General features: G+C 49.6%; 1 protein-coding gene across 4 annotated transcripts in view; it reads right to left on the reverse strand.

Annotated features, from left to right (window-relative positions):
• The window catches only part of drosha (drosha ribonuclease III), an 80,403-nt gene that overhangs the window by 6,326 nt on the left and 60,427 nt on the right, over window positions 1–13,650 (reverse strand). For all 4 annotated transcript variants that reach the window (XM_053858695.1, XM_053858696.1, XM_053858692.1 and 1 more), the window contains 5 exons: window positions 13,019–13,176; window positions 9,136–9,241; window positions 7,602–7,743; window positions 6,531–6,613; window positions 1,121–1,224 (listed from right to left, as the gene is read on the reverse strand). In XM_053858695.1, the coding sequence (XP_053714670.1) occupies window positions 1,121–1,224; window positions 6,531–6,613; window positions 7,602–7,743; window positions 9,136–9,241; window positions 13,019–13,176 (593 nt within the window). The remainder of the gene's footprint in view (window positions 1–1,120; window positions 1,225–6,530; window positions 6,614–7,601; window positions 7,744–9,135; window positions 9,242–13,018; window positions 13,177–13,650) is intronic.

The raw sequence follows: 13,650 nt of genomic DNA on the forward strand, positions 1-13,650 counted from the left end.
TGTGCACCCGTCCACCTGACTGACGAGCACTCGTGGACCTTCTCGACTAACAAGGTCTCAGTGTTGCTGATGATCTGAAGGTCAGCTGGTCACAGAGGTCATGGTCGAGCAGCCGCCAGAGGCGATTAAACGCAGCACCGTGCCGTCTTGCCAAGCTCGCTGATCGCAGTCGGGGCTGGAAGCCGTTTGTTTGAGCGGTAAAGTCGGAGGGAGAGTGCTGATTGTAGCGTCAACAAATCAGAGCTCATCAGAGCCAGCAAGTGCCGGCGCCGCCAGCCTTCAGTTAGAGACAGCCTCCGTTTCCACGGCGACCGCAGTCTTCTGGCCACTTGACCTTTGGCGGGATCAGAGGTCACCTGCTAAGCTTTGTTCATGGCGACAACAGGAAGCTCCACAACAATGTTCAGCTCAAACGTTTCTGAAATGATGGTCAAACTTGGTCAAAAGAGTCAGAGCTGAGTCAGTGCAACACCCACGACTGACCCATGAAGGCAGGACCTGAGTCGACAAAGATCTTTTTTAGCAATAAAACTAGCACTTACTCATCTTTTTTTGTCATAACGACATATTTGATTTTTAAGGAACACTATTTTCATGCTGCTGCCCCATTTTACTTACTTTTACTTTTCACGATTATAAACTTCTCACTGAAATTTCTATTGTATTTAAAACATTTGAAAAGAAATTCATTTTAATGACAAGCTTGTATGGAAAACCACTTTATATCAGTAACATGTTTCAGTTGTATGTGGGACACTTGGATATTATTACACATGTATGTTTTTATTTCAATATATATATATATCATTTTAATAATCTGCTTTTTTCAGATGATTTTTGCTAACATACTGTGTTTTTAAAATGTTATTTTTACATTAATATTTGAATTGACATTCACTGAATGATAACACCAATTATTCATTTCAATTTCTTTAACACTTTTGGAATTCCTTTTTTTTGGCTGCCAATGTAATCTAACTTATACAAATCAATGTCTGAACTTTTTTAAAATGATGTGTTTTTTCCCCCTCAGATGTTTTGCTTCTAGTCTCTGCTGTGTTTGGCACGGCAGCGGGACGGCGCGTGTGGATGGAGCAGCAGGAAGAAAGGAGGCGCTCACTTGTACAGTGGGATGTCGGGCTCCTTGCCCTCGGTGCGCAGGGTCAAGCAGCACTGCTGCAGCTGAGACTTGGGGTCGTTCCAGTCCTGGTTCAGGATGAACTCCTGCACAACACAAACACACACACACACACTTTACTGCACTGGACCCACGTGACAGGATCAAACAACAAAATCAGGCATGGCTAGAGTCCGGCCAAAACCTCCGCTGGGACCAGAAGCAGGAGAGGTTCTTTATAACAACCAGTCAGAACCTGAAGCCTTCTTCCTTTTGTTGAACATGAATGGAACTCATTTGAAGACTTGACTGTTTCTGATTTACAGAGGAGAGTCATGTCTTCTACCGAGGATCTAAAGCCTCACCCACAATAGCATCAACCAATACATAATTAAAGGAGTAGAAGTAGTTCTGGGTTTTCATTCTGTGAAGTTAGAAAAATTCAAGAGAATTTGCAGATACTACCATAATATGAACTGCGATTCTGACATGAGTGGGTCAAACGCCGGTGCCATCTAGTGACATCAGCGGAGGCACCAAACACTGGTGCGCTGTGCACTGAAGCGGTGGAAGGAGCAGCAATGTCAGACAATACTGAGGGACATTTTCCTTGGTTCACATGAAGCTGCTCATCAAACGTTCAGCCAAACACAGACGGTTGCCACTCGTCCCTCATTCTTTAAACTGGATTCACCTGGTTCTGACGTGGCTCTCCATCTTTTGGTGAGAAGAACAGGCTTCCATGAGAACATCCAGCTGTCGTGATGTTTGTGAGAGTGCTCAGTTATCCAGGTCATCACGCAGCAAAGGTTTGAATCAGGTCAACCGGACTAGTAATAGTCAAAGAAAACGTGAACGAGACTACGGTCTCATATGGCGTCACGTCCCTTTGCACATGTAGCCCCACCAAGGAAGCGGTCGCCGAGGTAAGAAGGAAACTCAGCCATGATCTCAGTCTACCTGACAGAACCAGTCTCTCACCAGAGAACACTTGTGAAATGTTGGACATTTGCCTCACCACCACCTACTTCCAATACAATGGATCCTTTTACAGACAAAAACACGGTTGTGCAATGGGCTTCCCAGTGTCACCCATAGTTGCGAACCTGTACATGGACGAAGTTGAGAACAGTGCTGTGGCTTCATACAAGGGCACGCCACCCAGCTGTTGGCTCAGATATGTTGATGACACCTGGGTCCTCATCAAAAAGGATGAAGTGGAACCCTTCACCCAACACGTCAACTTGGTAGACGGACACATCAAATTCACCCGAGAAGATGTGGAAAACAACCGACTACCTTTTCTGGACTGTGCTGTAAACACTGAAGCAGACAGGAGCCTCAACATCGAAGTGTGCAGGAAACCAACACGCACCGACCAACACCTCCAGTTTGACTCTCACCACCCACCAGAACAAAAACTTGGAGCGATGAGAACTTTGAGACACCAAGCCCGAAACACCCCCAGCCCACCTCGGGGGAGAAAGAAGATTCCCATCAGGAACGCCCTTCAAAAATGTGGCGACGCCAACTGGACAGAAACTCGTCTGTCCCAAGGACAAAATGCATCACCACAAAAGGAGCCATGTGGTTGATGCAGTCCAGTGCAGCCAAGAGTGGCCAGACCTTTACATTGGAGAAACCAAACGACCTCTCCACAAAAGAAAAACAGGTCCAACACAAGAGAGCTAACTCCCCTGAACAAGACTCAGCAGGCCATTGACATCTAGAGGACAAGAAACACTCCTTCGAAGACAGCAACGTCCGCATTTTGGCAAAAGAAGACCGCTGGTTTGAAAGAGGGGAAAAAGAGGGCATTTTTGTCAAAGTGGAAAAACTTTTCCAACCCAGCGCATTTTCATGGCCGGACCGACAGCTGTTCAATAATTCACAGTTTGACAAAGTCCTAGCTTCACCAAGTCCATGTTTGAAAGTCAACAAGTCTCTGGTTTCAGCAGTGAAAAGCTCAGAAAACGGTACGGGAGACGAAGGTCAAAGGTCATCTTGGCGTGATGGAGAGGTTACTGGACCGACGTGAGCTGAGGCAGGTCTGGGAGGACCTGGAAAAGCCCTCTCTCAACAGAGGTGGAGGACTGAGACACCATCTTTCATCCTCATCCAATGCTGTCCTGAACACCCTCCCCAGGCAGATTTAGCCACTCACCGAGGCATGGACAGGTCCTTCACACAGGACAGTGTGGTATCAACATCTGAACAGCCCCAAGTGCCACCTGGGCTACATTCAGCATTTGCATGAATGGTCCATCAGTACCCATCCTCAATGACCCATGAGCACATCCCCATGAGCATAATGCTGACCCTCGTCACCCATCACACTGGGCTGGCTCCACCCCTGTCCATCAACACCTTTGCTCTCTCAACTGACCTCATGTAAGCCTGAACTCCAACGCAGCGCATTAGCCTCCTGGATTTCTTTGACTATTACTAGTCCGGTTGACCTGATTCAAACCTCCTCTGACCCTGAGGCTAAAGAGCTTTTGTACCTCCAGAGACGTCACTAAGGCTCTTTCTAGTTCTGGCTTGGCTCCACCTCCAACTAGAATAAATGTTGTGATTCAGCAGAACCACCTCAGTAGACGATACATGATCTACGTTGCTGCATATTTATGCATCGTTCCAGAGGTGTGTCAGTGACACGTTAACTCTGTGTTTTTAAAACGTACAGCAGCTTTTCATGGCCGGACCGACAGCTGTTCAATAATTCACAGTTTGACAAAGTCCTAGCTTCACCAAGTCCATGTTTGAAAGTCAACAAGTCTCTGGTTTCAGCAGAGAAAAGCTCAGAAAACGGTACGAGAGACGAAGGTCAAAGGTCATCTTGGCGTGATGGAGAGGTTACTGGACCGACGTGAGCTGAGGCAGGTCTGGGAGGAGAGACCCAACATGTGACTCTGGACCGGCTTCATCACTGAATTCTTTTCTCCCCCCTCCTGCACTCGCTCACTCCCAGGCCGCGTCGCTCCATCTGCGAGGACAAATCACAGGCTACTTAAGACAAAAAGCCGATCCGGTCCGGCAAAGAGCGGCGAGAGTCTCCCAGGTGAGCAAGCTCCTCTCTGGGGTGGAGCGACATCTAAAAGCCCCTTCCATTAACGGGGGAGCAGACTGGTCATGAAGACCTCCATGACTGTCGGCTCCCATTAATTTTCACAAAGAGCGCTTCAGCTTCCTCCGCTCGCTCGCTCTCTCTCTCTCTGGGGGAGATGCTTTTCCTCCTCTGCCTCACGCGTTGCTCCACCCCCCACTCGTCTTCCTGCTCTGCCGACTCAGTTCAGGTCACTTCCTCACGAGTTTGTGTGCGAGTGAGTCACACACAACTTTGCCATTCAGCACAGTCAGATTCTGCTGGAGGCTCGAGTCGGACGCCTTGGCAACATGGAATTGCAGCGATTCATGGAGTTGACTCGAGTCGTCCAGACCGAGTCAGTGAAGGGTCGGTTGGTTTGAGTGTCCTCCTTCAGCCAGCGGTTCACATGAGTCCGTCTCTCACACTGAAGGGGCCACACAGAAGGATTTTCAAAATCCCCACACATGCCATTGATCGTCAAGTCTGTACCAACGCACACCACACCAAGCAGAAAACGTGACTCACAGCATCAATGTCCATCAGATGGTGGTGTTTTCTTGTGCTTTTAATGGAGGAATCCAGAAACAAATCACACTAAGTGAATGACAGGAAGTCGTCGAGGATGAAGAGACGGACCGGCAGATCGGGACAGCTGCAGATCCGAGTCGGATTGACTTCAAAAACTCCCAGCGTTTATTGCTGTCAATTAGGGATGGGCGCTAACTTATGGTACGCCATATCCCGCCAGACACTACCTCCACGATGACACTTCTGCATCTCACAATCACGCGGCTCACTCGCTGCATCGGACCTGCACACGTGAACACAAGGAGACCGTGTGACAGCTGTGGGGAGTGTGGTGGACTGTGGTGCACCATGGTAGTTTGAACCTTTGATCATGACACTGGTGGACTCTGACTCTCTGGATCTTTGATGAGATGGAGTGGTCCTCACAGGTTCTCTGAGGCGCTCCTCTGCCTTGGTTCACATCAACACATGCAGCTCTCCCTGGAGGCGGCGTCCTCTTCCGCATCCCCATGAGGCTTCACTGATGGAGGACACACTCTCACAGGCAGGGAACAGGCAACGTTCAGGGAAGAGCTGCATTTTTTTTTCACATCATTCCATCTCAGTTTTTTTTAAAGATGGTTTTGGAAATACTACTTTCTGAAAGATCTATAATAAAAACTTTGGGAACTACCATATTTAGTCAGGGATGCTGATGTTAGCTTGGTGGCTCATGCTATGCTCTGCCAGGTTTCACCACCAACACAATCAGTATTTTGGACTGACATGTCTTCAGATTCAGACCACAGCGACCTCTGCTGGTCAAGGAAGGAAAGTAGGATCCAAGCAGCCGTCCGAGTCTGCGTTTAATGGAGAAACAGCATGGCGGCTGACGGACCTGGCCTGGACGGGCAGGATGCCGCTCGGCAGGGACGTCCGGCTTCAACATGCCGAACACACGAGTGAGCGCCGCGTCACCAGACGGAGGCCTGACAGCAGCTGTGAACCTTCTTCATGTGGAATCAAGGCGCTCCCGTTTCCATCCAAATTGGACGAGCCGGCGCCGTGTGCAGCGGCGCGGTGCCGCAGTGCCGTTTCACAACTTTTCTCTTGGAAGTGGAAATGAGCTTCTCTCTTCCTGCCACCATGACGCACAACTCAGCTGAACCAGAGCCGGGACTCTCCCAGGAGAGTCGCACCAAGACAGCAATTAGCTCAGCAGATCAGACCGCTGCAGCCGCTTCACAAGGCGCGGTCCGGAGCCGGCGAGTGCGCACGAGCGTGCGCGCGAGTCTATAGTAGCTCATTTAGGTTCCAGAGTGGATGTAATCATTTGTGTTTTATCACAGCAGCTGTGTTGGCGAAGACATTCAGATCAACTCCAGCAGTTCACTTTCCACTTCTGCTCTTCTTCCAGCGCCTCATCTCAATTTCTCCTCAATAGAAAGGTGATTCAGCTCCTGAGCCTGGAGGCTGTGCTCACACATCACAACTTCAACATCATTGTAACACTGCTTTTCTGATGAAACAAATATTTCCCCTCTTTCGTTGGTTGATAGAAGTTGTGTTGTCAAAATGGCTAACTATCACAACAACTAAAAACTGTATTTTGGATAAGAATTGATCAACAGCAAAAGTGGTCTGGGTCGGTACAGAACATTCAACCGCGTCACTGAGGGCTGGAGGCAGTGAGAGTCACAACAGAGCATGAAGATCACTCGGGCCCCCCTCAGACCTTCACCTCACAAGGACCCTCCCCAGACAATCAGAAGGCAGGGTAAAAAGAAGCAGAGTGCCCCCTGCAGGGGCTCGTCTCACCTTCAGCCGGGGGAAGAAGCAGACATTCATGAAGGCGTGCACGTACTCCAGGTCCTTGTCGATGTAGAGCGCCGCGATGAACGCTGGAACAGAGAAGAGGGAGATTCAAGACCGGAGTTTCAGGAGTCCAAGTGTTGCACCTTTTTTATTTTCAACCTGACAACACTTTTTTTTAACCGTAGGTACTTTCAGTTGTTTTAACTCCTGACACTCAATTTGTTTTTGTTTTTCTGACTCAAGGACGCTTTTCACTCGTGAGTTGGAGTCAAGTTTTCACTTGAACAGCGCCACTTCACACGTAAGCAACATGCAAGCAGGAGAAGCATAACAGATCAAAATATGAAATAAACTGATGATTGACAGGACTGTCACCCGGCCCCAGGAGGCCGGCAGACCACCCCATGACCCGCCTTGTTCTGAGATGATGATGATGTCACCACCAGCTCGCCACCGGTGGAAGCGATCCGAGCTGAAAAAGTGTGGAGCAAAGCTGCTAATGCGCAAAGCCACATTCAGCACACACCCGAGCGAGAGTCAGACTCCGGCTTCATATCATTTGCCTTTCAAATGCTGTGCAGAGTTCAGGGTTGCAGACGGGAGAGGAGGCTTGGGTCGGAGCTGGGAATGAGTGCAGCTCCATGCATGTGAACCCTCGCACCCTCTCTGGCCCCTGAAAATATTAGCCAGCGCTCCTGGCTCTCCAGCGGAGGCACGACTGGACGCCAAGTCGGCGCCGCGATATCATGATTGAGGCCGTTTTTGATGCTATGAAAATCCAAAGAGAAGTACTGCACTAGAAGTATTGTCTTGTTTTGTTTGAGGCACAACACAAATGTGTGACAAGTATAAAAATAAAAAAAGGCAAGTGATGCTGTTTTTTAAACCATTTCCAGGAAGATATTGACGACTGTACTTTAGGTGATGAAAACATAAATATACAGTATGATGCAGAGACTCAAGTGTGTAACTCTGTTATTGAAGAGGCCTACATGGGATGCTCTCATTATCAAGGTAAAAAAATAACGTTTCTCTGATCTAAATGAGGGAACGGACAGAAAAGACAGGACGTACACTCCAACAGGTCGGCGAGGGTCTTGGTCCGCAGGGCCACGGGCCGTTTGGTTTTGTCATTGGTGATGGCAAAGTCCTGCATGCCCAGCTCCTCCGCCACCTTGGCTTGCGTGCGGTTGTTGACCAGCGAGCTCCGCAGCAGCTGAGGAGCACAGGAGGGGAGAGACTGAAACACGGGCAAGTGGCGCGGCGCTGCGGAGTCCTACCTCTGCTCTCGGAATAATTCATCAAAGACAGGAAATGGTAATGTGGAGTTAAATGTTTCAGCATGATTGCACGTCGCTCTCTTGAATATTACATGGAGATGATGAGAACACATCCGACCGGGCGAAGGTGCGCCGGCGTCCCAGGGTTCGAACGTTTCGGTGAGACCAGCAAATGGACGGACGGTCGGCCGGAGGAGCGCCGCCTCTGGACTCAAGCCTCGCGGCGGAGCAGAAGCCACATAAGAATTAGTGGGAGGACAGGAACGGAACCAGGTTCTTCAGGAGGTTTTGGGTGAACATGGACCCATGTGTTTGATCACAGATAATCACATGGGCCCATGGTCTGGTCCTCTCCCTAAGTGCACCGACCTCATGTTTAAGTCAAGACCATGACACACAAGAAACCGGTACCAGATTCAAAGCAAGACACTTTTTAGCAGGAAGAACGAGTAAAGCTACGTTTTTAGCTCTGAAGCAGCTGGGGTTGTTCGAGTGGTAATGGCACCAGGGATGGGAGCAACTCCTCAGCAGAAAGTCTTGCTGGAGAGGTGTTTGCTCAGACTGTATTCTAGAGAGGTTTGGGGTGGCCCTTGACACGTGGGAGCAGCAAGCTGGCTCGCGTTGCTTGTCAGAGATTTATCTAGATTTACTGCTGGAAGAACAAGCTGGTGGAGAGCTGACAAGTTTGGTGGTGTTCAGGAGGCGAGTTAAAAGACTTGTTACTCGCTGGCCACCTTTGCCGACAGATCAATGGAGAAAGCTCTCAGATGATTTCCTGAATTATTCATCTGTGACTGTGAAAGTGGGTCTACGGTCAACATCTCTGCCTGATTCAGTCCCTCCAGGCTGGAGGACATCAGAAGAGAGGCGCGGATGCTGGAATCAAACCCACGTCCCAGACTGACACGTTCAAAGTCTGATCATCACTTTGAGATGAGCGAATGGAACTTTATTTTCCACTCGACAGCTTCGCCAGCAGTGGAGGAAAAAAGTGCTGACAAAGACGGGCTTTTTGAAAACAAGACGGTTTGGTCATGTGGCGATCCTCACAGTGAGAGCGGCAGGAAGTGAGCGGACGAGGGAGGAGGAGGCATGAAGACGAAAACAGATGAGACTGACACTGAACTGAACTGGGTGTGAACCCATGAGTCACAAATCACAAATCACTACCGTCTGCTGTGACGTTAGGAAAAGGTGAGACGTTAAGCCTGGTCAACGGTCTGAGCCATTCACGAGGACTCGCCCTGATGCGCATTGATTCCATGACCAAGAGTCACAAGCAAAAAGTTTTGACAAACACAATATTCCAAATGTGTCAGGAGCTTTACCGTCAGATGTCCCTCGTGGTGGTCTGGGAAGTGGATGAAGAGGTACTCCGTCGCCACCAGCTGCATGATGGAGTCTCCCAGGAACTCCATCCTCTGGTTGTGGCCTCTGCAGGGAGACAGAGAGGGAGGGGCGAGGTGAGGGGCATGGGCAGGAAGTGAAGTCGTCGAGGCTAATGCGTGATGGCAGGAAGAAATGGGCGAAAAAACAGAAGTAAGAGGAGCGGCTCTGACACGGGCGACTCAGCTTCACATAAGTGGGCCGTGAAAGACATCCGCGCTCTCTCGACTGAAGCAGCAGGCTTTTAGCGTCGCAACAGGAGCCCTGAAGTCGGCTGGTGCACTTTTCATGGGCCGCCTTTGGGAGCCGCCGTGCCACACGTGAGCGCCGCAGCTCTGACATGTACGTGGCCGCCACTCTCCATCCTGAGCAGAAGAGGAGCACCGACTCCAACCACCCCTCAAAGTCGACAAAACACTCCACCGTGGCCTGTTTGGGACGAGGTGGGGGGCGGGCCATTAATTAAACAGAATTATAGATCAGCTCTGCAGATGTGGGCTGCGGCTGTGGCAGGCAGGGAGTGAGCGAGCGAGCAGCTACACACGTCTATCTATAGATGCAGGAGGAAGACCAGAGATGAGAAGGGGAGTCGCAGAGGTGGAAGACGAGGAGGAGGGCGACATCAAAGCGGCAGGGATGTCAAAGTTTATTGTCCGATTTCAGAGCCTCTGTCTTTCATGTGCCGCGGCGGGAACGTCAGCCGGAGACAAAGTGAAACGGCACCTTGAGGAGAGTCACGAATAACTTCTTCAAAGACTTTATCGACCGACGGAAATATATGTTTCCGGCCAACCGCGGGTAACATGCTGCAAGAGCGAGAAACGGACGGCGAGGAACGAAACAAGGGGAAGAGGAGCGAGAGAATGTTTTCTAGGAAGCTTCTCTGCGTGAAATTATTATTAGAAGGCCGGTGTTTCCCAGCACGCCACATCTGTGGCCAAGAAACACCTGCAGATGACTTTCTTCAGAGGACAGAACACATCTTTTTAAAGGGATTTCTGTTGCAGTCGATGCCACAACTCTCCACTACTTCACCCAAAATAAACAGAATGTATATTCCTGAGCTTGTCACTGCTCAGGTTCCCCCCGCTGACCAGGAACCCTCCCTCACAGTTGTCCACAACCCTGACAGCGCTGCCCACACCCCCATTCACCTGCAGCATGTTAGAAGTTGCTGCTGCCGTGTCAGCAGAGACTGTTAAACCTGGTCAACAGTCTGAGCGACGCACACAGCACGAGACAATTCCCCTTCCTGACCCGTCAGTCACATGGAGCAGCGAGACGAAAACATTTAACTGATTCCCTTGTGCAAATGACTCATATGAGTCATCAGATCAAGGTGTAGCAGTTCCACCATCTGGTGGGCACCGCTGTCACTACATAGATAAACCTCACAAACATTCCTATTGACAGACCAAGACTGTTACATGGATTTATGTCAAAGAGAGTTCTTCCTTCAGCATGTTGACGGGTCAACACTTAAAGACGAAATCCAAGTCTCCACGCCTTCCAGTCCTCACACGTCAGAACAACATTCGAATGACTGAGCTTCAAATAAAATACTTTCAGGGATGCTCTGCTGACTGAAGCCTCTCAGAGAGGAGGCTGAGAGAATTTGAGGATGAAGACTTCCAAATAACTGGGTCATTATAATTGGATTTCATTTTGATTCAGAGTCCTGGTTCAGGTGAGCTGCGTGTTGGATGGTTAGATTTGAATGAAATCGGGAAATATGTGAAACGGGACCTGGACCAAAGGATTCCATTGTTCTGGATCCAGGATTCTTTCTTTTTTTGAAGAACACTTCTGCGAAGCTACTTAGTGGAGGTTTGCGCTCTCTGTGTGCTGTTGTAGTCGATCTGTGGTTTTTGTTGATTTATTCATCAATATGAAGCGTTCAATGTCTTCCTTCTCTACGGAGGTGCTTAATCTCTAAGATCTACCTTTAATGTATTGTTTTTCATGTGGAATGAATGGATTCCACCGCCACTGAGCCTGTGGCTCGTATTTTGTGGACTTGTTTTGGCAGTTCTGTCGAGTGGATTTTCTATAGGAATACATGAGTGAGACAGACTTTTTCCACTATTGCTCAACTTTCCAGCTTTTGATCCGTTTTCTTTCTCCAGCTCGTTGAATTGTCTTTCTAACGACCTCTTTCAGGGGCCGGTAAAAAACCTCGAGCGCAGGAGCCGTGTACAAGAAGAATTCCAAACCTAAATTGCCTCCATCAAGAGGCACTTGACTCAACTTGCTCTTTTCTCTCAAAGAATAAAGCAAATCATATCCACTTCCTCTCCATTAGCTCGTTAGTCTTCAAAGTACGATGACCTCAGAGAAACCAGGAGGAGTAACTGAACCCAGAGGTCAGAGCAAAGTAGGCCGGCGCCAAATTCTCCCAAGGAAGAATGAGGTCAGGAGATAGAAAAGGAGGCTGGCGAGCGAAGAGGCTGGAAGCTCAGTTGGCTCCTGACCTTTCACTTGATCCATGAATAGAGGACAGGCTGACCTCCAAGCGCGCGGCTGGTGCGGGAGTTGACCTGCCGAGAGGCGCCAGACACCTGAGGCGGCCGCCGCTCCGCAGATGGAAGGTTGGATGCCAGAGGCCAACGCTTCATATCTCCTCACACAGACCGGGATTCCACTCTGCACCCGCTCCTTTGATGCATGTCCTCAGACATTCAGTGCTCTCCACATCCACTAGTAGTTTCCTTTGGCATCGACTTGCGCCACCTACAAGCCATAAGCTACTAGACCAGGGCTGGACAACCAGTCCCAGGCTCAGAGCCCCACTCTTCTCCTGTGTTGCTGAACAGAGCCACATGCTCCAAACACGTCAGGCTGTGAGGCTTCACCTGGCAAAGTCTTTGAACTATTTTTTTACATTTTGCCAAAATAGCTCTCACCTTTTTCCTCCTATTTCCTGTGTAAACCATCATCTCAATAGCAACTTGACCAAAATCTGCAGCTCATTTGAAACTGTTCTGGACTGTTGCGCTCTCTCAGAAGGAGAGTGCATCTAAGCAGCATCAACTGTAGAGCGTGACGCAGTGCTGCCTCCGGTCAGCCGGTGCAAGCGCTGACCAACAGAGGTTGGTTTATTTAGAAAGGTGACAGATTTCATTGGACGTTGTCCTGTTCCACTGGGGTGAATTAATGAATGACTTGCAATGCAGGGGAGATGAGCGTGTCACGATGAGTCTCACACCAATTGCATGAGAGTTGGCAGCTTGGGTGAAGTGGCTGCTTTAATTCAGCCGCGTGTCTTGTCTGCGCTGCCCTGCCACTGACAACGCTCATTCTGACGGCTGACCAGAGTCCAATGGCCTAACGCTGAGAGCTAATGTTGAACTGTTGCTGATGCTAAACTCCGGCTCACAGAGTGATCCTGGCTTCTCCTGAACACATCATTTCATGACGCGGTAATGCTGCAAAGCTTCATCCTCAACTGACTGCATCTGAGAGACCATGACACCTCAAAGTTCCCAAGACTGCGGCACTCATATCCGGGTACAGACGACTGCAGCAGACCAGGTGAGTTTGAGGATATTGAACACCGCACTTGTTGTTCTGTAGTCGAGAAAACAGAAGACGGGGGGGTGACGCGGACGTGTGAGGAGAAGTCGGCTGCTTCAGATGCTCGGCAAACGTCCACAGTCAGATCATAACGCATTATAAATGCATCACCCCTCATCACCTCAGCAGGAAAACAACAACAGTCTGGTCACTTCTGCAGACTCCCCACAAATTACATGTGGGCGCCGTCGCCTCACACTGAATCTTAATTAGCCCTGGTCTCTCACCGCTGAAAGAAAACCAGTCACTCACAGGGTCAGGTGGTTGAAGCCCACCGTCCTCAAGGTGAAGGCTCGCGCCAGCAGACGCACGTGTGTGAACAGGACGCCGATGGACTCCTCGAAGCTGGTGAGCTTTTGCAGCACCGGAGACGACTCGATCAGCTGTCGGTCCGTCAGGGGCTCTTGAACCTGCAACGACAGAGCGAGCGAGTGGAAGAGGCTTGAGTCGAGCAGCCATGTCTGTTGTCACCCACCACTGACACACGACTTTCAGCCCAACAAGGTTTATGCACCGCAGACACCAATGACTTCTCTGAGACCTGAGAGCAAAGCTCCAGGTCCAAAACGTCTTTCTTTCCCGTCACCTTCACCTCACTGGCTGACTTGCATTCGCCTCCACTCCTCCACCTCCTCCTCGGTCTCACGACAAACCGCGATATCATCAGCAAACATCATGGTCCACGGACACCTCCTCTTTTCAACATAATCCCATGAGCAGGTCGAGAGCTGATGAAAATCAACAAGAAAAATGTACTGACGGCACCTCTACGGTGAAAACACAACCTCACCAACAAAGTTCGATTTGCTTTTATAGCGGAGACTTTTACATCGATAATTTGTAACAGCACATTTTAGATGTTTGAGAAGCAACTACTACTTTTA

Source organism: Synchiropus splendidus, chromosome 3, assembly GCF_027744825.2.
Source record: "Synchiropus splendidus isolate RoL2022-P1 chromosome 3, RoL_Sspl_1.0, whole genome shotgun sequence".
NCBI lineage: Eukaryota > Metazoa > Chordata > Actinopteri > Syngnathiformes > Callionymidae > Synchiropus > Synchiropus splendidus.